We start from the raw sequence: 24816 nt of genomic DNA on the forward strand, positions 1-24816 counted from the left end.
CTCCTGTTACCGATACTAGTGGAATTTACAAACAGTTCAAGGTGGCAGATTCCTTAGACTTGGTCAGAACCTTACCCAAAGTGCTCTCCAGAAGTAGATGATTGACTCCTCTACGATCTGTTCGATCGGACTTACTCTCCAAGCTTAGAAAATATTTGTTCTTCGCATAACCGACATTCATGATAATACCTCCGCCAGCTATGCTGTTGAAGCGAATGATGGGATATTTACTGAGTGCTCTCTGATGTAGGCTGATAGAAATGATAATGCAAATGTTGTGTTGGACATTGGAGACAAACTATCTAAAAAGTATTATGTTCCCTAGAAGCGTTGGCCTGACGGTGTTGTGAAGTGCTGGGAGGGAAATGTCAAGAAGGAGCTAACTAACAGCTTTTACCGCAACTGTTGACATCAATGCAACCGAGAAAGCTGCCGACCTTGCTGGATCTTTGGGGTTTGGCTTTATTACCAATGCGATCGACTCTACCACGGACAACTCGGACGCAATGGTCATGGCGCGCAAGATCTAGAATGATTGGCTCAATAAGTATCAGAGCTTTGTGACTCACAAAATTGAGGCCGTTATTCGCCTGTTGGAGCAGATTGACCACAGCTTCAACACCTATAGCAATTCGACAAGTAATGAGCAGAGTACACTGCCGGACAGCCTACGACATCATATGTACGGTCTCACACCAATGCGACAGTCGCTAGAACGGACTACTCGAGTTTTTCGATCCTACCCAGCTCAACAACAAGCCCCCGTACTCGTTTCTGACGGTCAATGAACCGATGGGAATCCACTACCACCCGTTCAAGATCTACAGGCTATGAATGTCACTGTAGCAACTATCTTCCTCACGAATCAGACTGTAGAAGCACTGAAGAGCCTCTATTACAAGTACATGCCCCATTGGGATAAAGGGCGGCGTACCCTTTTCAATATCTTTACTCCTGTTTACGGCAGCACACATTCAATTCCTGTCCTGGCGTCTACAGGCTGGCGTATCCCGTCGTCGGGCGACTGCAAGCTCTATAGAGCCGTTTGTAGCACAGATACACTTGAAGTGTTTTCATCCCTTTTACTATCGGCTAGATTTGGAAGCGCTGATATCTTCCTTGACGTCTTTGGAAAGGTCAGCCTCGACAGCTTTGTGAATGACGAGCATGTCCGAACATGAAATAATCCTTCGGATCAAGGACATGAAGGTGTGTGCTATGCGCATGCCGTAGCTACTGTGGCTCACATGGCCTTGATCCGCATCGTTGATCGTGAAGGGGGTTGTCCGAGAATTCAGACCATCAGAGAGCAGATTCTGACAATGTTTCCCGCTAGGGAGGGAGGATGGTCTGCGGTCAAAGTATTGCAACAAGCGGCTGTCTGGTATCGACCGTTGAAGTTTAAGGCCGTGGATGAAAACTGTGCCCTTCAGGCTGTTTTAAGACGTCGACCTGTTTTGACAGCCTTTCGTCTCTCTCATTCTGGCTGGAATACGTTCAGCAAGTACTTTGACACGAAAGGAAGAGAGCTCAACTTGGCGACCATGCATTTGCATCGAAGCGGCAACGATGGCGGCGGCCACGATGTTGTACTAACACGATGTGATGCCCAATCTCTGACCTTTCTCAATTCCTGGGGAAGTGACTGGGGCAATAAAGGTAGCTTCAGTGTTGAGAATGTTCGTGTGTTGGAGCTCGACCTTGATAATTGACTTAATATCCCGGCTCGATTTTACGATATCTACTAGTTGGAAAACGACCTGACGCCAGGTGAGAGAGCAGCCTATTACCATAAGGTTGACAAAGCTCTTCAGAGCCATTCAAAGGAACATCTGAGTGCCTTGAGCCTTGAGGCAATATGCCCCTATTGTAATAATCCGTCGCCACTTTTGTCCTTTACTGGAAGTATCCGGAGCGTGGTTCGTCCCTGCTGTTGCCAATCCTTTACCCCAGAGCCTGGATATCTTTTACAAGCTCTATATTTACAGGCTGGGTTTAAAGAGAGGGCCTAGTTTTTAAGTCTAATATTTATATTGTATAACTAAAAGCCAAAATATTAAATTTCCTAAAATAAGCTATATAAGTAACAAAAGTATATAAAATATAATTTTAAATTTATTAAACAGAAAGTTATAAAATTATCTTTTTATTAAAACTTTAAGAAATTTTTTAAGCTAGGTTTATTAAATATTAACAAAAGAATATAATATAAATAAGGTTTTTTATAATAACCTTTAAATAAAATTCATAAAGTTTAATAAAAATCTCTTTCATAATTTCCTATAAACTTACATGTAAATAATTCCTAGGAACTATTAGCATTAAGGATATACTTCAGGCAGCTAACACAGGTGATTGGACACGGCATTTCTTTCACAGCATACTCACCTGGTCGAGGCTAAATAGGAAGGTTGCTATGCCGGAGGCCCACCACTGAGTATGTTTAGGCGCCTAGGTAGGTGCGTTCTCGGTCATCAGTAGTGCATGTACCCGTCAATGTAATATTTGCACCTAACCACTACGCTCCGGTGCAAAGTATTGGCCAATAACTGGTATTGTATCAATTATAGTGGTGGCTATAGCTGCTTATAGAAACCGTACAGCGCCGTTACGGTGACCAATCGTAACATCTCATCTCTATCCGAAGACATGTGATAACAGAAAAGAGACATGATGGTACACTACAAAATATACAATGATTGACTTTACTCTCAATTCCATTGACGTGAACTAAGCACGAGCATGGAGAGTTGGGAGCTGATATGTTCTTCGAAGCTATTTAGAGATATATTGGCCCTAACTCCTGTTATTCTTAGAAAGAGCATCGACGATGAAGAACAATTTAAAGAAGCAAGTACGTGTTACGTAAATAGTGAGTTGCTTCTGCTGGCAAATATGATTTAGTAACTTCAGCAAAATCAACACACAACTCGAATCTGAATGATCGTTATCGATATAGGTAATACTATTTATTATTGTACTCGTCTAGGTCACTGTAATCACTCAGTCAAAAGCTTGCATAGCTTTCCATGCAGTGTAAGGCCGTTCCACGATCATTTCCTTGGCTGTGGGCAAGGCCGAGCGACCCTCCCCAAATCTGATACTGGAGCTCATAATCTCGCGCCATCTCCTGCCAGGAGCAATCTTGCCTGAGATAGTGTTAGGCACTAGGCTGTCACTATTGATAGGAACCAGGGCTGGTCGCCCCAAGATAGTCTCCATGGCTTGTTGGGCAAAGGAAACTGCCTCCTTGGCATCCGATGGGACTCCGGTCTCATCTAGCGCCCGAATCTTTGTACCCGGAAGTTGCTCCCTGAGATATTTGATAATGGTCGGGTTTCGGGCACCACCGCCGCACATATAAACCTCTGCAATCTCATCCACGCTGATGCCGAAGTGAGGGAAGAATGTGCGGTATTGCTTGATGATATTCTGGGCCGTTATCCGAGTAATGGTTGCTAGTGTGTCGTACTTATCACACCCAGCAGCAAGACACTCGTTAAGCAGTTCTTGGCCTTCATTGTCCCCAAATGTCTCCCGTCCTGTGGTCTTGGGAGGAACGTGGTTGCAGTACTTGTTTGTACTCAGAAACTTATCAACAATGTCCTGGCGCACGGTGCCTCTGGAGCTCCATTCGCCGTCTCTGTCGTATTCCATCTCGCCGTTAGTGAAATATCTCATGGCGTTGTCAATGAACATGTTGCCCGGGCCGCAGTCCCTAGAGATGTTAGTCGCTTCATTAGGGTGCTATGTAGAGGATTTCTAACCAGTCGACCATTGCGTCCACCCCGCCCTCGGAATCAGGGGGGATGACACAAAGATTGGCAATTCCACCAATATTCTGACAGACACGCCACTTGGTCGGGTGATGAAGCAGAAGGCCGTCAATCAGAGCAACCAATGGGGCACCCTGTCTACCCACGGCTTGCTCTGCCATTCGGAAGTCTGTCACAGTTGTGATACCGGTGATGGCACTAATAACTGTGCCCTCCCCAAGGCAAAATGCAGAACGTGTCTCCCCCTCTTCCGGCATGGATAGAAGCCAGATGGTCTGTCCATGTGATCCGATGAGGTCAATACTGTCCATCGATATCTCGTGTTTATCGCAAAACTCTTCGACGGCATCACCAAACATCTGTCCAAGTTGTACATTGAGTTGCGACATTTTTGAGGGAGTCGTCTTGGTCTCCCGAAGCATCGTGAGAACGGGTTTCTTGATCCACTGAGGTACGGGGATCTCATCATACTAAGTATACGGTCAGCACCAGGCGAGTAGATAGATACCGCGAAGTGAAACATACTTTAATGAGCTCCATGTGTAGAGGGGCATCCGGAGACTCTTGGTAATATCGAACAAGTGCACAGTCGATACCGTCCATGGCAGTGCCACTGTTCATTCCCAGGACGGTTAAGTCAAGCGCACCAGTGGTAGATGACCGAACATGGCCATTTCCATTGAAGGAATTGCCATTGTATTCATTTGATTGGCCGTTGGTAACGGAACGGCTCCCATTTTGCTGGGTTTGTGGTCGTGTCATGGTGAGATGATATGTTATGAAGTTTGTGGAGACCTTAGCAATATCTCTGCGAGACAGATCAGGTGAGATAATATGTTAAGTTCAATATGTTCGAGATCGCTGAATAGCCTCGGAATTTGTTCACGGACATGACGGCGCATTTAATATAATGTGGTATTCGATGGCGCCTCGATACGAATCGCGTTGAGAATCCCGTGTTTGGAAGTTCGTGACGATGAGCGAAGATCAATAGCAATTAGTAAACTTCCCGGAGGAGATGGTCCTCTGTTAGTGACTAGCTTACTCCACAGAGGGGATCGCAAGCTCTAATTTCTTAGTATTTACACTAGTTTGACCTCTCTCGAGTCGAAGTGCCTTTTTGGGCAAGTCGTCTCGATGCTGATCTCGAGGCGAAAATCTTAATTATATCCGTGTTGTCTCCGCCAGTAAGCCAAACCAGAATCAAATTGTCGGAAAGTTATCTAATCAATTGACAAATGCAAGTCCAGTAGAAAGGGCATAGAAACCTATTTATTCTCATCATAACACGACCTTGAATTTCTCATCCTGTTACTTGACAATAAGAGACAGTTAGCGAAAGAGTATGCATAAAGAAATGGCTATCCCTCGGTCTGTGTGGACGTCCGACCATGGCAGCATGGCGCACGAGACTGCCAAGTCTCGCTGGCCTAAGCTTGTGCAGGGCATGATCGATGATGTCCGTGTTACCGGTGCTGAGCTTGCTCCATCCCGTGCACTTGACGAAATCAATTCGATAGAGAGAAGCCTTAGAAGACTCAGAGAGGAAATTACTGGCGATGATCAGCTGTGGTGAGTGCTCCTTATGAACTTCTCTCGTCGGTATATCACTAAACAAAGCTCAGTCCCCTCGAAGATGATGGCTCGGCAGACATTGCGTCGTACAATCAGCTTCTCCTTAATATGGGCGAGTTGACCTGGCTCAACTGTCCATGGTTGTATGGTGAATGCTACCTGTATAGGTCAGTCTTGGAGTTGTTGTGTGCCGCCAAATGATGCTAACTTCTGCAGGCGAGTGCAGCTGTTATTTTCCATGTCATCTTCCTGGAAAGGGTACGATGTGTTTAAACGTCAAAAGGATTCTACCCTTGTCATGTCGCAGAAGGCCGTCCAGGAGCTGGCGAGCAGGGTCACTCAAGTCATCGCAAATCCGATACAGCCACTCCAAAGCTTGGACGACGATGCAGCGAGACTTGTCTTTTCTGAAATGACCGAGCTGGCTTTATGGGGAAACGCAACAGATCTGTCTCTTCTGACCAACCTCAGTCTGGAGGAAATTCAGAAGTTACAAGGAAGCGCAGCGATCGAGGAGAGCCAGCGGAACATTGTCGACAATGATACATCACATGTGTGGCATTATCTGCGAAAGACTCAGTTGACTCAAAAGAATCGACATATCGACATCGTTCTTGACAATGCTGGATTTGAGCTATTTGCAGACGTCCTCTACGCGGCATACCTCATTGCATCTGGCCTCGGAACGAGCATCACTCTCCATGCGAAATGTTTTCCCTGGTTTGTCAGCGATGTAATACCCAGCGATATGGACTTCCTCCTCGACCATCTGCGGTCCACAGGCTTGAATTCTTTGGCCACTCAAATCAAGAGGTATCTCGAACTCGGCTTAATGCGTATTGAGGTTCATTCGTTTTGGACGACGGCTTGGTCATTTCATGAGATGGTCGCTGTAGCACCTGATCTATTTCAGCGTTTTCAGGACAGCTATTTGACTATATGGAAAGGAGACTTGAATTATCGAAAGTTGACCAGAGACGGTCTTTGGCCACACACAACGACTTTCAAGACTTCGCTTGGTCTACTAGGGCAACGAAGTGGTGTCAAGGTCCTCGCGTTGAGAACAAACAAGTCCGATACTTGCGTTGGAATAGAAAGTGAGGAGGCTGTCAAGCGACTTAACCGGGAGGCACCCGAGATGGGATGGGTTAGGGATGGGAAACATGCCGTGATATCATTCAGCGACGGCGTCTGAGACAGATAATGTACTACTAGCAGTTTGACCACTCCTCTTGCAAAACATTGATTATCCAGGCAGTTGGCCAGGCATGCGATGACTCGAGATCCTCAAGCATGCTTACCAGGCTTGTTTGCTCTCGCTCATCTGTCATCAAGGGACCCCCTTTCATAGGTTAGACAATTCTGAATTTTAACAAGATGGTACGACCTACAAATAAATGTAGAGTGGCATAATGTGATGAGGGGTGGCACAGTTCCCGGCGAGCCTTTGCATGCTCCACAAAGGGCTCGGGCGTGCTCCATGACAGACTCCTGAGGTGATGTCAATTGAGGCAAGTTACTCTATAAACCATGAACTCACATCAGATTCCGCCAGGGTTCGGCGGACATTTCGAATGGCAAATCGCGGAGATGGACGGTAGACCTTTAAAAGCATCCTAGCCAGGTGATAGAATCCAAATGCCATAACTGATAACCATCAGGTTCCATGGACTAACGGCGAATTGTTCAGGAATTTGTGCCTACCATGCCAATCTGCTGTAAACCAAATCTCTGGAAAAGGATCTGCTCCCAGCTCTGGTTCTCCAGACCATATTGGATCAAATGTACTCGGCTTCGTCTTGTTCCAGTTCTCAACGGCCTCGGACAGCTCGTACCATCTTTGCATCCTTGTCGATGATTCTGAGTACAAGACACTTCCACTAAAACAGAAATGCATCACTGTAGCGCAAATCCATGTCATGGTATTTGCCCAGGCATTCTCTGACTTGACATCGACAGCTTGTTGATGGACGACGGGTGGTGGTGGCATCAACACCAAGTCAAAATTCAAATTGGGCGGCTGCTGATTGATGCAGGCGTTGTAAAAGGATTGTCTTACATAAACCCAAAACGCAGCTTGAGAGAGGGTAGGTGCCGAGGGATCTACTTGCTGTTCTTGGGATGCCTTGAGCAGAGCACTCAACCCAGCAAGATGTCTCTCCTGATCACCGCCCGTCTCAGTTACTGAGGTAAAGTTAGATGAGGAGAGCTACTACGCAACAGGACTTACCACTCAGTTGTTCGCATACGCGCAATATGACTATGGCGCAGAGGATAGTCTCGTCGTGGGCAATGGTCTCGGTACTTAGCAAGGGAATGAGAAGCGCTATACACTTTTCTTGGAATTCATCAGCTGTACTGTTATCACCTAAATGGCGAGCGGCATAAGAAATGATTGCATATAGAAGAATGGGTGAGCTCTTGGCCAGGACAGTCCCATTAAGCGTAAACTGCCGTGATGCATCCGTGCAGTCTAGCCACCGAGCCACGTGCGTGGAAAAGTGATGTAGATAGAAAGCCTCCTGGCGTTGAAGCGCAGGAGGGACAGGGGTTATCCTAGGTACGCTCATGGGAGAGTCACCACTGTACTGGTTTGGAGATTCATGTTGACTAAGGTCGAAGATTGAAGCAGCTGAAGTCGGCGACGTCCGATTCTCGGGGCACCAAATTGAATCCGGCTGCTGTAGAGAGTTGAGTGGTGATGAGGGCCCTTCCGCCAATGGAATATCTCCTTCCGGAGGATGTAGGGAATGTTCACCATGGACCGGATGTTCCATTTGCTTTGGCCGGTATCGCTTAATCTTGAGCTGAGGGGATGAATCGTCCCAGCGGCACAGTCGGTCCCTCTTGAGGCACTATTTTCACTTAGCTCCATCATCTTCTCGGTTCGGCAATTGGATACGCTTAACATACCAGTCCGCAAGTCGGTCTCGTCTCATCACCTGTGAAGTCAGTATAACGAATTTCGCTCTGTCCCTGGAGGCGTACATTTGACGCGACGTTCTCGGCACGTAAGGCTATTCCATGTCACCTATCATTCTGGAGCATCGGCTCATCTGACTTACCAGCCGTTACGAGATCGCAGCCGACCCATGTTACCCGGGCTGTTCTTTGATTCCAGAAGCAGGGAAAGGATTTCGAGACGAAAGAAGCAGAGATTCGAGACGAAGGATTCCGGGGGAGCGGAACTACCCGTTTTTGCTGACTTTACTAGTGCAACATGCCTGCATCTATGCTAAATTGTTCCAGTTTGCGCCATTATGGGTCCATTACTGGCTAATAATTTATCATCATGTTGTCACAAAATCGGAGCCGCAAATTTTGAGACTAACCTTTGTTGGTAATTCGAGACGAGGAAACAGCTCGCTAAGATTCCGTAACAAATCCTTCGCGTGGCGCCGTGGCTAAATCCCCATGGGGTTGGAGTGGTCTAAGCTCACAATCGCTGGGAAGAAGAAATAGATATAATGGGGGCATCTTGAACATCATGAGAACCTTTCCAATCGGCCATAAGAAAACACAACCAACAATACCTTGACACAACTACACATATTACTGTATTGATCTTACGACATTAATTCATCGGCATCATGTGGAATCGCCAGAGCTGGAAGTCCATGTCCGGGCAGCAGTTGCTCAGGCTTGTTACAGCTGCCTCCGCCGTTGCAATCTCCTATGAAGGCATCAGTCAGGGCGTTATGGGCGCTGTGACTGTTGCGCCCGAGTTCGGACGACGTATGGGATACACAAACGATAAAGACGAAGTCGTCAAACCCATGCTGCAGGGCGGTATTGCCGCCGTATATTACTGGTATGTGTCCCCTTAGTCTGACAGGAAACAATAACTAATATTACTAAGTGGCTCTCTCTTCGCAGCCTTTTGGGCTGGCAGCTTCTCTGACAACTACGGTCGTATCAAGGGCATGTGGATGGCATGCTTCTGGTGTATGGCCGGGGTTATCCTGCAAGCCTCTGCTGTCAACCTCGCACACATGCTTTGCGCACGATTCGTTTCTGGCATGGCTGTGGCTTTCATCCTCGTCATTGCGCCTATGTGGACGGCCGAGCTTTCTGCTGCATCACACAGAGGCAAGCAAATCGCTCTCACATTCTTGGCCAATTTCTCCGGCATCGCCCTCGCAGCGTGGATCGGTTTCGGCACGTCCTTTACTGAGGTGGGCGGTGGACAGTTTCGCTGGCGGTTTGAGTTTGCGATTCAAATCATTCCCGTAATCTTCCTGGCGGTACTGAGCCTCTTGGTCCCGGAGTCCCCGCGGTGGCTGGTCAAGGCCGGGAGACCTGATGAAGCATTGGAAATTATTGCAAAGCTGCGGGGGAATGGTGACTCTCAACACCCTGATGCGCAGAATGAATATCGAGAGATTGTGACGGTAGTAGAAGAGGAGTCTCAGTACGCCAAAACCAACTACTTCAAGATGTTTTTCGGTATCGGATCCGGAGACATTCATCTTGGCCGCCGCATCCAGCTTGCATTCTGGCTCCAGGTGCTCATGCAGTATGGCACTGGAATCGCAGCCGTGGTTATATAGTGAGTTATGCTTCTTTGAAAAAAGATAGTTTGCTAACTGCGTTGTAGTTCTGGAACCATCTATCGTACAGCCGGCTTTGATAATGTCAAGTCCGGTTGGCTGTCCGGTTTACTGATGCTGGTTGGCATCTTGGGTACAACCATCGCAGCCTTTACCATCGACAGGGTAGGTCGCCGAAGAACCCTTTACTGGGGTGCCGTAGCACTCAGTATCACCCTGTTCATTATCGGCGGCCTCTTTCGGGGAGCCATTGATAACCCAGACAAGGCTGTTCAATACGGCACAGCAGCTTCAGCCATGGTTTTTATCTACCTCTTAATCTTCAGTTCTTCTTGGCTATTGATCCCTTTCATATATCCCACCGAGATCTTTCCCACCTGGCTTCGAGCCAAGGGGAACGCATTTGGCGTGGCCGGCTGGGCTGTCGGCTACGGTGGAGGCTCTCTCTTGGTGCCTATTATGTTTTCTGGCATTAACGAAAAGGTATGGACTCGCCTCAACTACCCATGACTTTCTCATTTCTGACTTGGCTTGCAGACTTTCTACGTGTTCGGAGCGTAAGTATCCTTTGATCTGTCCGAAACTGGAAGTGACCGCTGACCTTTTTACTAGTGCTATGTTTGCATACATTCCCTTGGTGTACTGCTTCCTCCCCGAAACTGCCGGCCGTACATTAGAAGAAGTGGACTATCTCTTTGCTAGTAAGAGTCCGTTCACTTGGGATGAGGAGAAAGAATTTGCGAAGCGTACAGCGCTCTTGCATGAAAGATTGAATAAAGAGAACGGGAGCGACGGAATGGCACAGGACAAGTCAATTGAATCACATGTCGAGGTTGTATAAGCTATGTTCTTTATCATCTCGCATATAGCCAGAAGCTAACTAGCAAGGGGTCGCATGTACTTATATAGCTGCTAAATGGAGGTAGTATAAGGAATCAGATTGGAGAATGTTTAACCGGGCTATAGACGATTGTTTTGCAGTCTCTACATTGCTACTAAAAATAACATATGGGCAAGGAGTTGCGGCTAGTCATTCATAGACTAACGCGTGGCTGTAGTAAGCATCAGAGACTGATTGCATGTATGTAGTGGTGGATTAATATATGGCCGTAATAATAGAGGTGCTGCGTTTGGTTTAACATGTCATAGCTGATTCTATGGCAACTAAAAATCCGGAGACTTAAGGACACCATAGTAGCCGTGTAAAAGTTCTAGCCTCTAACCTGCAATTTCATATTGAGTTTACCTTTATTACTAAATAATCTTAGTTAAATAGAGATATATTTAATGCTATATTAAAGTATCATAAATCTTTACTTAAATATCTTAAGTAGATAAGCCTAGTGTTACGATTCGTGCCCGTAACAGCGCTGTAAGACTTCTGTAAGGCAGCTGGAGCACACCCATAATTGCTTTCATAGCGATTATTGCCTGATCTTTTGCCCTGTGGTTTAACGGCTTGTGCAACCGTTACACCTAGAATGTAGATTTAAGCTTAGGCTAATCTTAACTAATAATTAGCTTTAAAGTCTAGGAAAATAGACTTCTAGATTAACCAGCCTAATTATTAATCTTAAAAGGAAAAATAAAACCTAGCTATAAAATTAAGTAAAGATTATTTTTAACATTCTGCTTAATTTAAGGAAATTAGTTATTTATTTAAATTTACTAAATGAAAGACTGCTAATAAATAGCACTAACTCTAATATTAAGAAGGATTATATATTAAAGTCAGTTTTAAATATAGAAGATGGTTTTAATTTTTGTCAAGTCCTAAGGAAATCTAAGGTTAATAAGAAGTTTTATACTATTGAGTTTCATTAGGGTGATTAAGCTGATAATTAGCCTTAGGGAATAAGCTTTTTCAAGGATAGATTTTAGGTCAAGTGTTGGGTGGTTGAAAGGGTTGAAGGAACAGCGTCGAAGTGTAAAGCTGGACGTGAGAATGCCTTTGACTATGACATAATTGAGTGAACTCATCACATAAATCGGCAGGATAGGTTAAGGTCAAATAGCTAAAAGAGAACCCTGTTTTGATTAAGTGGCCCGAACTTAATAATTACACTAATATTCATAGGGTTGTTCTACATAGAAATTAGCCTTAATTTCTTGCAGATATATAAAACTTTCGACACATACAAGTCTATCAGATAAGGCAGCAAAAAGAGTCTATTGCTTTATAGTACTAAACACTTGACCGCCAACATAATTAAAAAGCTCTTTGACAGGTGGCAGATACTCCAAATCACCCCCAAAGCTCATTCCCTTCTTCAAGAGTTTGCGATAGTTTTTGCCTGGGCTTACCTTGCCGAGGATATACTCTCTTCTGGTCTCGACGCGTGAAGGAACAGGGATACTTCGCCCGACCACAGCCTCCATCCCTTGCCAGGCAAATGTGATAGCTTCCTTGGCATCTGACGGGATACCAGCCTCGTCAAGCATGGTGATTCTCGTGTCAGGGAAGGCGTTCTGCATATACTCTGTAATGTTGGGGTTTCGCGCTCCGCCGCCGCACATGTATATTTCTGCTAGCGGACCGTACTGGGTTGGCATGTATCGCTTGTAGTGTTGCACAATGGCCTGAGCGGTAATACGCGTGATGGTGGCCACAATATCATTTGGGGACATTCCCTTCTCGAGGCCACGATCGATTAAGTTGTGTGCAATCGTATCTCTGAAGACTTCCCTACCCGTCGTCTTGGGCGGATCAAGAGCAAAGTAGGGATGAGTTTGCAGGAACTCGTCGACCATCTGCTGGTCCACCTCTCCAGCTCGACCCATTACACCGTCCTTGTCGTACTCTTTCTCGCCATCTGTAAAGAACCGCACCGCCGCATCGATAAAAACATTGCCAGGTCCAGTATCAAAGTCAAAGAACTCAGTGTTCAATGCACCATCGACATCAGGCGGGATGAAACAAACATTTGCAATGCCGCCAATGTTTTGACAGGCTCGAAACTTGGTGGGGTGGTGAAGAAGCAGAGAGTCGAAGAAGCCGATGAGAGGAGCTCCCTGACGACCAGCGGCCTGATCCGAGACACGGAAATCAGTAACCGTAGTAATTCCAGTTCTAGAAGCAATAAAGCAACCCTCTGCCATGGTCAAGGCAGATTTGGTTTGCCCCTCCTCTGGGATACTGAGCAACCAGATGGTCTGGCCATGAGAGCCGATGGCATCAATGGATGACAGTGGAATACCGTGTTTCTGTGAGAATTGCATAACAGCATCTGAGAATGTCTCGCCAAGCAGGACATTGACCTCTGATAGTTCCTCGGGTGTGGTATTGTTGTGGAGGATCATGCGCATCACCCTTTTCTTGATGGTCTGTTCAAGAGGGATCTCGTCGTACTTCAAGAGCTCGAGATGCATCGGTGCATTTGGTGAGGCTTGTCGAAAGCGACACAAGGCGCAATCAATACCGTCCATGGACGTGCCAGAGTTTAAGCCCAATACGGTAATGTCCAGAGGCGCGTGAGCGTCCAGGAGAAGACCTTCGGTAGATCCCATGGTAAAGATTCTGTAATATGAACGAAATAATTGTGAGGAACTGCTCGACGGCATATAGTTTGGAAGTAGAAGGCAAGGCTATTTATCCTATCCTTCAATGTCTGAGCCACCTCCAGAATCTGGGGTAGTTCCGGGAGAGGTGGTTTCGCCTCTCATACCTCGCCTAAGCGGTTAAAAGCTTAAACTGTTAAATGGTTAAGCGGGCCTTTTAGCCCCTGTTTTAAGGGCCACGAGTTTAAGCATTTAAGCGTACCAGACGCCACTCGGTTCTCGCCACTAACAGTCGCCCCCCGGCAAATTTTGTGATTCGACCTGGGGAATCACGGGGAATTAGCTTCAAGGTTAGTCACTCGAAACGTTTCCTTGGTTCTTAGACAACCCCTTCTTTGATCATGTTGCGAAGGGGTATAAATCTCGTCGATTCCACTTCATGCCTGGGACTCAGGACACTGTTCATCAATCATCCCATCAGTACCGCAAACATACCAACGTCCGAGCTTCTGCATTCTACACTATGATCAACTTTCACGTCTGGAGGCATGTGCCTGGCAAGGCGTTGTTGTTTCTTATTAACCTTGTCGCTTCAACAGCCTTGATCTTTGAAGGTGAGTTAGCCAAAATTATTGTTGAGATGAACCAACTGACATAACATAGGGTTTAACCAAGGTGTGCTGGGGACTGTGAGCGAGACCCCTGGCTTCATCGATATGGCTGGCATTGGCTCCAATGGAGTTGTAACCAACTCAACCAAACAAGGTGGTCTTGCAGCAGCTTACTACTTTGGAGGCATGTGGGGTTGTTTTACAGGTGGTTAGTCAATTAGACATGCCTTGAAGAAGTCGGGAACATACTAATAACGATTATAGGATGGGTTGGGGACAAGATTGGCCGCAAGCGCGGTGTCTTAGTCGGCACGCTCTGCGGCATTCTCGGTGGTGCTCTCATGGCGGGCAGTATTAACTCCAACATGTTCCTCTGCGCTCGAATTATCGCTGGTCTAGGGATTGGCTTTCTTAATGCCATCGTACCTCCTTGGGTCAGCGAACTGTCCGAAGCCCATGATCGTGGCTCTAGCTTCTCTCTGGTGTTTGTTTCCAACTATCTAGGCATCGCCATCGCATACTGGCTCAACTTTGGTCTTCGCAACACCAACACGGAGTTCCGTTGGCGCTTTCCGCTCGCCTGGATGGCCATTCCTCTTATCATTGTGGACATTGCTCTCCCATTCCTGCCCGAGTCTCCTAGGTGTGTTTCTGCCATAACTGAACCTTGAAGAACTTGTATACTGACAAGACTAGATGGCTCATTGCAAACGGGAGAAGAGAAGAGGCTGTCGATATCCTCTGCAAACTTCGAGGCGACCTGACTCAAGACACACCCAAAATAGTTACCGAGCTTGCGCAAATCGACTCAATTGTCGAAGCCACCCATAACCGTCGTAATGACCTCCTCAACATAGCACTCGGCGGTCGATATTCCGGCAACCTCCATCTTGGAAGGCGAGCAGTCATGGGCTTTGCACTTCAGTGGATCCAGCAATGGACCGGCATACTGGCTATTGCTGCTTGGGCCGGCACCCTGTTCAACCTCGCTGGTTTTGATACACACAAATCTATCTGGTTGGCTGGACTTGCCAACACTTTTGGCATTCCGGGAACTGTAGCGGCGTCTTTTGTGATCGATCGAATTGGTCGCATCAGATCCTTGATGGTTTCTTTCGTCACTCAAGGTATCGCACTGTTCCTTGTTGCTGCCTTTATCAAGACCTCCCAAGACATGGCTGCTACAGATTCTGAGAAGTCTCAACAGCTTGGTACTGCCGCGGCATCATTTGTCTTCGTCTATATCTGGTAAGGCACATTGCGAAAATTGTACTTATTTTTGCTAACTTGATTCAGGTTCTTCACCATGTTCAACATCATTCCATGCTGGATCTATGGAACCGAAATCTGGCCCCAGGAGATTCGCGCCAAAGGTTACAGCTTCACAATCTTCGGTTGGGCATGTGGCTGTGGCATGACTCAATTCGTCATTCCCATCATGCTTCAGAGGCTCGGCTGGGCTACCTACATTTTTTTCGGGGCCATGAATGTCGTTGCTATGCCTCTTGTCTGGTTCTTCTTCCCCGAAGTATCTAAAAAGTCCCTCGAGGAGATTAACCTCTTGTTCACGAGCAACAGTCTCCTCGTGTCTAAGAACATGGAGGAATATGAGAGGCGCTTGGCTGAAGCTGGCGGAGACGTCGCAGTAGCCTCGAGACAGTTGCTTGATGAGGTCGATGGATATGTTCAGCAGGTTCATGGCACTGAGAAGGATTTGGAGAACTGCGGAAATGGTACGATTGAGCAGCAAGATGTTATCGATGGTTAGCTTGTTGATATGCGAGATTGCACCTCGTAGCTGAAAACTCTTTAACACTAAAATATCAATTCAAGTTGAAGTTCCACGTTAGGTCTCCAAGAAACTCTCCATTTTCTGGAAACGTCCAGTCCAATGCACCATCTGGGATGATCTCCTGATAGCTTCGGGCTACTTGGCTGTCCAGTACCGATTCTTCTATCATGCCTTCAGATGCTGTCAGGACCGCGGCTGATGGGGCAATCTGTCGCTGTCTAGTCATGTACTCATCAATTCGAGAAACTTGTGATCGGAGCTTCTCGCTCGCACTGGTGCTGTGGTGAATGACCTCCAGGTTCTCTAACAGCATCGCCATTGAGAGCATTACTCCCCGTACACGAGTATAGTCGGCCTCGCTGAGCGGCTCTTCCAACACATTACCTAAAATCGATCCAATGCCTCCAAGATGGTGGAGGAGCGGGGTGCTGATAGAAAGCAGATAAGCAATCGGTATAGAGACAAATGCTTCGACGACTTCGCTGGCGATCTGGCAACGCTGTTCGATACTGGTTCCGCTACCAGCGAAGAGGACAATGCGCAGTAGTTGAAATGTGGCAGTAATATTCGCGGCCTGGAACCCGAAACGATCTTTCTTGACGTTACAGACCATTTGGGGCGTTTCTTTGAAGCAATCCGGCAAGTTGAGGTACATTTGAAAGACGCTCTCGCGAACTGATGCTTTGGTAGCAGTAAAGTCCTCCTCAAACATCCCTACCAAGAACGAATTTGTGGTTTGTCGCCTTCTGTAGCCTCGGAGCCGCGTCAAAGCATGTTCGAGCACGCGATACAAGTCTGTGATGAAATTCCACCCTGATAGCCAGCACTCCTCTCGTCCTGCAAAAGACTGACTGTCGTTTCCAGGTGTTGGATCTTGTGCTGTTATTCCGTTATCGTCGATCATGTCATCGTCAACTTCTGTTGGATAGGCTACGTAAGATTGGCACTCGCTACATCGAATGATGCCACCCCAAACCACTGCCGTGTAGATGTCGAGTGTATACATAGACCAAAACTAAAAATATTGTTAGCTTACTTGTCGCCGGAACGATGATTTGGCATGTCGGACCAGTCTTCTCCTCTCCTCTCGTTCCACGACATCAATATTGCGTGGCCAATTGGCCTCATTATGTAATCCATCCATCGCCACCAGAGTGTGATACGAGCCAAGATGGTGGTGCATGTCGCGCGTTTTTCCATTTTGAATAGCTGCAATGGCAAGAATTGCGTGCGCTCGAAGGATGTGTATGTTTGACTCTGTCGCGAGCTCCAGAAGCTGTTTCTTGGCCTCATCGTAGAACAATTCTGGTTGTATCTTATGTAGTGACTCGAGGTCCCATTTGGGGTTCGTTACTGACCCGTCTCGTATGCGACCACTGACCAGGGCACAAAGAGCCATCGTGACAGAAAAGATGGATTTCTCGCTTGTGTACTCTGCTCGAGAGATTCTTCTAACGAACGTTGGCTGGTGAAAGAACGGGAATATTGGGTAAACGATCTCGAAATAGATCTCAATTAGGTCCATGATGCTGGCTTGGCTGGCAATATGTGGTGCCTTCCATTGATTGTCGTGAACAGAGACGGCTCGCGGCCTGGGTACGCATCTCACATCATGGGATGGAGGGCTACTTTCTTGGGCCAGTCCAGCATTCGCAGCGTTAAGAGGCGGGCGCGCAGCGTCTTCTGAGTAGTTCTTATGGTCTGTTGATTCATCCCGAGGCTTTGTCCCGCGTCGTCGAGGTGTTCGATGATAGGTGCATTCTTGTGCAAAGTCTTTGCAGTTTTGACATCCCTGGTTGTCGCTTGATGGCCGGCATCTAATGCTGCGTTGATGGCAGTAGTCGCACGCTTGTGTAATGCGCCTACGCTTAGTATTTGACTTCTTGGGTGCTTTATTGCCATTTGCCATAGTGCTCTATCAATTTATGTACAGAGGTAAAATAATTTTGTTCTCAATAGCTAGAACCTTGAGGCAAAGTCAGGTTAACTAAAATAATGAGGTCATGTGATAGAAAGTGCTAAGCTTATTTCAGTATCATGTAACGTATTTAATAAGTAAGTGTCCTAGATAAGTAAGTATCCTAAAAATCCTAACCTTCTTAATTAAATCAGTAATAAAAACACCATAACCTAATAGCTTAATTAAAATTAGTTACTATACTCTTCTATATTAACCTTAATTACCTCCTAATAGGTCTTTATATTATGCCTGGCCTTGCCATAAGTCCTTTAGTGCTAAACCCTTAGTTAACCTAAACTTCCTTGGCTACTACTTCTTGATAACTTGGCTACTACCTGCATATTAATATCTATCTGATTAATTACTTATAATACCTCTTCTATAGTTAAAGGCCCTCCTTTTTATAGTCTAGTTTTTTTCCTTCTCTAGTACCTGCCTATTATCTAATTCTCTTATTTAAGTTATTTTACCCTATCCTCTAGTAAGACTATCTTATAAATAAGAATACCTACTGCCTTTTTAAAATGCCTAATAGCTTTAAGTATTAACTCTAGGGAGTTACTCTTATAATTAATAATTTATACCTTTAGATATTTAGAATAAGATTAGGCCTCTAGTATTATCTTTAAGGTCCTTAAAGCCTAAGAGGTTAAAGATATTATAACCTTAGTAGGAGGTATTAAGGTTAATAATTATATATTAAGCTTTAAGATAATATTTTCTAGGTTAAGGGGAGTAAGCCTAGCTCTAGCCACTATTATTTAGGACTCTTTTAGTAAAAGGGGCAACCCTGGTCAGGTCTAGAGGTACCCTGCGTAGTATAGCACGGCTAGGAAATAATATAGTATTAATAAGGGCATAGCAGGTATTAAGTAAAAGGGGATTTTAATAAAAGGGTTAATTATAATTAGATAGATATTAACTAAAGATAGTAAGCAGGAAGATTAAATTAATAGATAGATAGAAAAGAAAAAAAAAAAAAAAAAAAAAAAAAAAAAAAAAGAAAGTTAAAATAAATATAATATATAAGAATATAAATATAAATTAAGGCTTTTTATTTTATTTATTATTCTTAGATTAATAAAAATATATTATCTTATAGTTATAATACTACCTATTATAGGTCTTAATAGCTTTTATTATAATACTAATTACTAGGTTATAATCTACTGCCTTTATAAAATATACCTAGTTTTAAAATAAATAAGCTAAAGGAGTTACTTATAGGCTAAGTTATATTAAATAAGAGGTAATAAACTATAACTAATAATTAAGTGGTTTTTAAGCTATAAAGTGCACTTAGTTAAGGTATTATAATAATAAAGAGCTAATAGAAAAAGGCTATACTAGCCTATAGAGGGTCTTATTATATATAAAGGCTATATTTATACTTATATAAAAGCCTAATATAATTATTATATATAGTAGGCTAAGAAGATATATAATTATATACTAGTTTATAAGAGGAAGGCCTTAAAGTATATAAATACTATACCTCTCTAAAGGGCATATAAGCTTTAGATATACTTTATAGCTAAGGGCCTTATTAACTATTTTTTAATTAAAGAAGACCTATCTTTATTATTAATAGGAGGAGTGCTAATAGGGTTAGGCCTAGCTATGGCATTTATATTATAGGAGGAGGGAAAGCTATTTAAAGACCTAAAGGCTAATATTATCTAGGCCTTATATAACCTAGATAAGAAAGCCGAGATTATATAAGATATTAAGGCATTATAGGCTAATTAGGTACCCTGGCTTATTTATATTAAGTTCTCTATATACCTATAAGGCCTTTATAATACTAAGATTATATTATTATATATATTACTATAAAGTAGGGATAATAATAATAATAATAGCAGTAGTAGTAGTACTAATAATAATAATAATAATAATAGAGAAGAAGAAGGTAGTGCAGTTAATATAAATATAAATCTTAGGTATATTCTTATTATAGCTAAAAATATACTTAGAGATATATATAAGTTATATAGTAATAAATTACCTAATTATAAGATAATATAATAATATATAAAAAGACTAAGTAATTTCTATAGTAATAATAGCTATATAAGTAATATAAAAGCTAGTAAGTTCTATAGCTTTAAAAATAAATTATCCCTTACCTCCTATTTTTAGATTATAAAATAGCTATTAGTATATTATTACTAGGTAATATATTATAAGGATAGCTATTTTATAAGAGAGGGTAAAAGCTATATAATATTATAAGATATAATTAAAATAACCCCTCTATAATAATAAGCCATAAAGGATATTATTAATATATTATAAAGGCATAATAAGGCAGTAAAAAGGGCATTAAGTTATAATAAAAAGGAAGGTATAGCTAATAAGGACTATAATAAGTATAATACTAAGCTAAAGTATACTATCTATAAATTTTATATCTTACTTATCTGCTAGATTATTAGAAGTAAGCTATTTTAGTTTACTATTTTAAGCTTTTATATTATACTTAGCTAAAAGAAGGCTTTAATATGCTAAGTAGATAATAAGTAATATAAGTAGTATATATAGCATAAACTAGGGAACTTTAATAGTAATTTATTAGCACTTACCTAGACTACCTAGCTTATCTTATTTAACTTTATATACTTCTAAAAGTAAGATAATAAAGATAAAATCCCTAATCTGCTAAATTAAATATATAAAAAATACTTTTAGTAGATAGTAGAGATACCTTTTAGATATATATTATAATAAAGGCTATATCTCTTTATAGCCTTCTATATTAATCTTACTAAGTACTAAGCCTGTTAGTCCCTTAATAGGGAAATAATTAACTATATAGAGATAAAACTATATATAGAATAAGTAATATAGCTAATTAAGTCTAAATTCTGCTAAGTATATTTACTTTTATATAATAAGCTCTTATTTAGAATAAGGGATATTACTTTAATTAAGATATAAAGGCTATATAATAATTTAAATATAAATAATTATAGTACTTTATAGTTAATAAATAAGAGGAATTATAAGATATTAGCAGGGATATATAATACCTTACTTTAATAAATTAAAGAAAAGGTAAATCTATAATAGGTATTTATATAGCTAGATTTAAATAGTAAGGTTTACCTCTGCCCTAAGGTAATAACTATCTATAAGGCATATATTTAGGAGTTTCTTAAGAGGATATTAATACTTATCTTAGTTCCTTTAGGCCCTTTATTATACTCCTTAGAATTACTCTCTATTATATATATTAATATAGGTGCTTACTGCTAATTAGTACTTCTATAGAAAAAGATAATTATAATATATATATAATATAATAAAAGCCAGGAATAAACCAGGGAGAAGAAGGATAATATTAGGTTCTTACCCCTAGCTATTAAAAACCTTCTCTTAATATATCTTATATTTATACTGCCTTTATATTAGGCCTTTCTATATTAAAGCAAGCTAGGGGCTTTACTTTTATTATACCTATAATTAAAGCTTAGTAATAAGGTCTAAAAGGATAGTATAATCTTATCCTGCCTCTAGAAGGTATATATATAAGCAGAGGTGCCTTAATTCTAGGTAGCATAATAGCACTAACCCTTATTTATATTAATAGTATACTAATATTTAGCTAATCTATTAAGTCTATTATATATAATATCCTATGACTTATTTAACCCTCCTTATGCTACTAATACTAATATTATAACTTTAGGTCTTTAACTTTAGGCAATTAAACTTATATAAAACTTAATATATTTTCTTCCTATTTCTCTAAACCCTGTAATTACCCCTCTTCCATCTCAGATATCACAGTATGCCATACCCCTCGTCTTAGTTGCGCTCTTATAGTCTAAGACCATGGCCAGCCTGTCACAGAGGCTTGGTCTTCTCCAGTACCCTCTTGGCCTGCCCTTAGATGGCCTTAAGCTACTCGTCGTATAAGCCGCCGCAAAGGGCCTTAATGAATTCTCTTTCCCTCTGGCTTAGATTTACCCCTCTAAGTAACTTCCCTTTTAGCTTATAAAGCAGCTCTATCTTGCAATTAAGGAAGCCTCTGTTAATTAGCAAATAGTAATGCCATATAAGCAGGAGGATTTTGCAACTAAAGATTACTAATTTAATACAGCTAGTATTATCTTCTCTTCCCTAATTTATTCTAATTTTTATTATTATATTATAAAGCTTATTATAATTATCTTTTTTAATAGATTAGTTAATTATATTAATTATATTATGGCCTTCTATTAAATAAGGCTTATTAAGATTAAGTATTTATAGGCTTCTTTTAATAGTAAGTATTATTATAATATAGTTATAATACTATTAGTAGTTATAATTAGAATATATAGAAAGTCAGATTAGATTACTTACTGCGCAGTAGATATTTTAAGCATGCTATAGTAGTTAGTAATAAAGTGGCCTTTAAAGTAGATTATAAGAAGAAGATTAAGGCTAGCTAAAAAGCAAGGCTTTCCAGCTAGGTTATATACAGCTAGGTTTAGGCTATAATTAAGGCAGCTAACTATAATAATATTAACTTAATAAAGCTTTACCTACTAAGGGGTAATAAATATTTTAAATTATATTAGACTTTAGAGATACTTAGATATACCTTTTAAGGCTAACTTATAAACTTAAAAAAAAAAAGAAAAAATAATAGCACTAAGTTATTACTTTTATTATAAAGAAAAAGTTTAATACTAAGAAGTAAGCTAATTTTAATATAGGAGAGATTATAATATTTAAAGAAATTAAAAATAAAGTAAATCTTATATACCTTACTAGGATAAGTAATTATAGTTTCTAGATATTTAACTATAGCTATATTAATAATATAACCTTAATTATAATAAGCTTACTTTACTATGCCTATTAAGTATCTTAAAGCTAATAGTTTTTATTTTAAATTAATTAAGTACTTTAAGGTAAGTAGCTGCCTATTATATTAAATATATAAGCTTAAAGGCTACTTAATACTTATAAGAAGGTATAGTTTTATATAAGGCTAGCTACTAAAGAAGATAGAATTATTATAACTACTTATAGGTTATATAATAACCTAGAGCTATAATTATATTACCCTAGTTAGCAGGATACTATATTAGTAACTATAGGTCTATATATAATAATTAGGTTTCCAAATAAGTAAACTAATTTATACTAGGTTTATATTTATAGATAATATAAGGCATAATACTAAGTAATATAAAGTATTACCCCTTGTTTATATTAATAGTGCACTAATATTTAGCTAATCTATTAAATCTATTACATGCTGTGTCCTATGACCTATTTGACCCTCTTTACGCCGCTGATGCCAACATCAGTCACGACTTCAGGTCTTTGACTTTAGGCAACTAAACTTATATAAAACTTAATACATTTTCTTCCCACAGAACCCCGCAATTACCCCTCTTCTATCTTAGTCGCGCTCTCGTGGTCCAAGACCATGACCAGCCTGGTCTATATGTTATTAAGGTTTAGTCTTCTCTAGTACCTTCTTAGCCTGCCACCAGATGGCCTTAAGCCACTTATTATACAAGCCGCCGCAAAGGGCCTTAACAAATTCCCTTTCCCTCCGGCTTGGATTTACCCCTCTAAGTAATTTTCCTTCTAGCTTATAAAGCAGCTCTATCTTGCAATTAAGGAAGCCTTTATTAATTAGCTAATAGTAAGGCTATAATAGCAGGAGGATCTTATAACTAAAGATTGCTAATTTAATGCAGCTGGCATTATCCTCTTTTCCCTAATCTATTCTAATTTCTATTACTATATTATAAAGCTTACTGTAATTATCTTCCTTAATAGCTTAGTTAATTATATTAATTATATTATGGCCTTTTATTAGATAAGGCTTATTAGGATTAGGTATTTATAGGCTTCTTCTAAGTATTATTATAGTATAGCTATAATACTATTAGCAGTTATAATTAGAAGAGGAGAAGTCGGATTGGATTACTTACTGTGGATAATTTAAGCGTGGTATCTGCAGGGGTCGGCGAAAGACCTTTAAAGTAGGTTATAGGAAGAAGATTAGGGCCAGCTAAAAAGCAAGGCTCTCTAGCTAGGTTATATGCAGCTAGGTTTAGGCTGCAATTAAGGCAGCTAATTATAATAATATTAACTTAATAAAGCTTTGCCTACTAAGGGGTAATAAATATTTAAATTATATTAGACTTTAGAGATACTTAGATATATCTTTTAAGGCTAACTTATAAACTTAAAAAAAAATAAAGTATTATATCTCTTAATAATTAAATAATATAGTTTAAGCTTATTAATATAAAAATACTTTATTAATAGCTAGTAAGCTAAGTTTTATTTATTATTAAATAAATATATATATATATTAAGGGATATATAAGTTAAATATAATTAGTTTAACTCTATTTATCTTCCTTTATTATATAAGTTAAATAGTATATATTTAACTTATTATAGGGTAGGTAATTATTAATTAGAAGAAAAGGTAGGGCACTTATTTAGATATATTAGAATATATTAGGTTATAATATAATCTCTTCCCTCTCTAGGGTCTTATCCTTAAGGCCTATAAGTAATTAAGTATAAAATTTATAGGTATAACCTAAACTTACTCTTATATATATTTTCCTAGATTAATAATATATCTAGTTATATTTCTAAGTATATTAACTATCCTAAAGTGGCTTTTAAGTATTATAAAGATATTTTTAACTTAATTTATAAATTTAATTTTAAGATATTTTATTATTCTACTTATTTTTATACTAATTATCTTTAATATATGGTTTTAAAAGGCAAATAGTAATATAATTTTTATATATCTAAGAAGTATATTAATTATAACTTTAGTAATATAACTTCTTAGGCTTATATATTTATCTTAAGGGTTCTTTCTTTCTTATTTATTTTACTAATCTTTATAGTTATAAGAGTATTATATAAAAAGGATTATATTAATAAATAAAAAGAGTAGGCTAAAGCTAACCTCTAAGAGGCTTTTACTTACTTATAATAATTATATTATTAAGAAAAGTATTTATATAAAAAGGCTATTAAAATAATTTATTATAATTATAAGGATTTTAATAAA

At 40.8% G+C, this 24816-nt stretch overlaps 7 protein-coding genes across 7 annotated transcripts; 3 read left to right on the top strand and 4 right to left on the bottom strand.

The window, feature by feature from the left end:
- Nucleotides 1–3003: 3003 nt before the first annotated feature.
- On the bottom strand, nt 3004–4538 carry FOBCDRAFT_260317 (uncharacterized protein; the record flags this gene model as incomplete). Its single annotated transcript, XM_031177891.2, has 3 exons — nt 3004–3718; nt 3768–4246; nt 4302–4538. 3 exons carry the CDS (start codon nt 4536–4538, stop codon nt 3004–3006), a joined length of 1431 nt encoding a protein of 476 aa, XP_031043778.2.
- Nucleotides 4539–5133: 595 nt separating this feature from the next.
- On the top strand, nt 5134–6546 carry FOBCDRAFT_239478 (uncharacterized protein; the record flags this gene model as incomplete). The annotated part of the gene is made up of 3 exons (XM_031177890.2): nt 5134–5348; nt 5402–5518; nt 5568–6546. The coding sequence occupies 3 exons, from the start codon at nt 5134–5136 to the stop codon at nt 6544–6546; spliced, it is 1311 nt and encodes a 436-aa protein (XP_031043777.2).
- Nucleotides 6547–6867: 321 nt separating this feature from the next.
- On the bottom strand, nt 6868–8445 carry FOBCDRAFT_131684 (uncharacterized protein; the record flags this gene model as incomplete). The annotated part of the gene is made up of 6 exons (XM_031177889.3): nt 6868–6998; nt 7056–7535; nt 7582–8206; nt 8265–8293; nt 8340–8368; nt 8417–8445. 6 exons carry the CDS (start codon nt 8443–8445, stop codon nt 6868–6870), a joined length of 1323 nt encoding a protein of 440 aa, XP_031043776.3.
- Nucleotides 8446–8941: 496 nt separating this feature from the next.
- FOBCDRAFT_160263 (general substrate transporter) lies at nt 8942–11042 on the top strand (the record flags this gene model as incomplete). The annotated part of the gene is made up of 5 exons (XM_031177888.3): nt 8942–9162; nt 9211–9900; nt 9949–10384; nt 10439–10458; nt 10514–11042. The coding sequence occupies 5 exons, from the start codon at nt 8942–8944 to the stop codon at nt 10740–10742; spliced, it is 1596 nt and encodes a 531-aa protein (XP_031043775.2). The 3' UTR covers nt 10743–11042.
- Nucleotides 11043–11778: 736 nt separating this feature from the next.
- Nucleotides 11779–13420, bottom strand: FOBCDRAFT_181890 (Anhydro-N-acetylmuramic acid kinase; the record flags this gene model as incomplete). Its single annotated transcript, XM_054704414.2, has 4 exons — nt 12206–13420; nt 12041–12070; nt 11965–11985; nt 11779–11856 (listed from the first exon to the last, which is right to left on the bottom strand). Exons 1-4 carry the CDS (start codon nt 13406–13408, stop codon nt 11779–11781), a joined length of 1332 nt encoding a protein of 443 aa, XP_054560389.2. The 5' UTR covers nt 13409–13420.
- Nucleotides 13421–13922: 502 nt separating this feature from the next.
- Nucleotides 13923–15778, top strand: FOBCDRAFT_133603 (general substrate transporter; the record flags this gene model as incomplete). The annotated part of the gene is made up of 5 exons (XM_054704415.2): nt 13923–14013; nt 14063–14218; nt 14275–14653; nt 14707–15258; nt 15307–15778. 5 exons carry the CDS (start codon nt 13923–13925, stop codon nt 15776–15778), a joined length of 1650 nt encoding a protein of 549 aa, XP_054560390.2.
- Nucleotides 15779–15856: 78 nt separating this feature from the next.
- FOBCDRAFT_181898 (uncharacterized protein) lies at nt 15857–17719 on the bottom strand (the record flags this gene model as incomplete). The annotated part of the gene is made up of 3 exons (XM_059608573.1): nt 16839–17719; nt 15957–16649; nt 15857–15883 (listed from the first exon to the last, which is right to left on the bottom strand). The coding sequence occupies exons 1-3, from the start codon at nt 17709–17711 to the stop codon at nt 15857–15859; spliced, it is 1593 nt and encodes a 530-aa protein (XP_059464797.1). The 5' UTR covers nt 17712–17719.
- Between the last annotated feature and the right edge of the window lie 7097 nt (nt 17720–24816).

The sequence above is a fragment of the Fusarium oxysporum genome, chromosome IV (genome assembly GCF_013085055.1).
Source record: "Fusarium oxysporum Fo47 chromosome IV, complete sequence".
NCBI classification, from domain to species: Eukaryota; Fungi; Ascomycota; class Sordariomycetes; order Hypocreales; family Nectriaceae; genus Fusarium; species Fusarium oxysporum.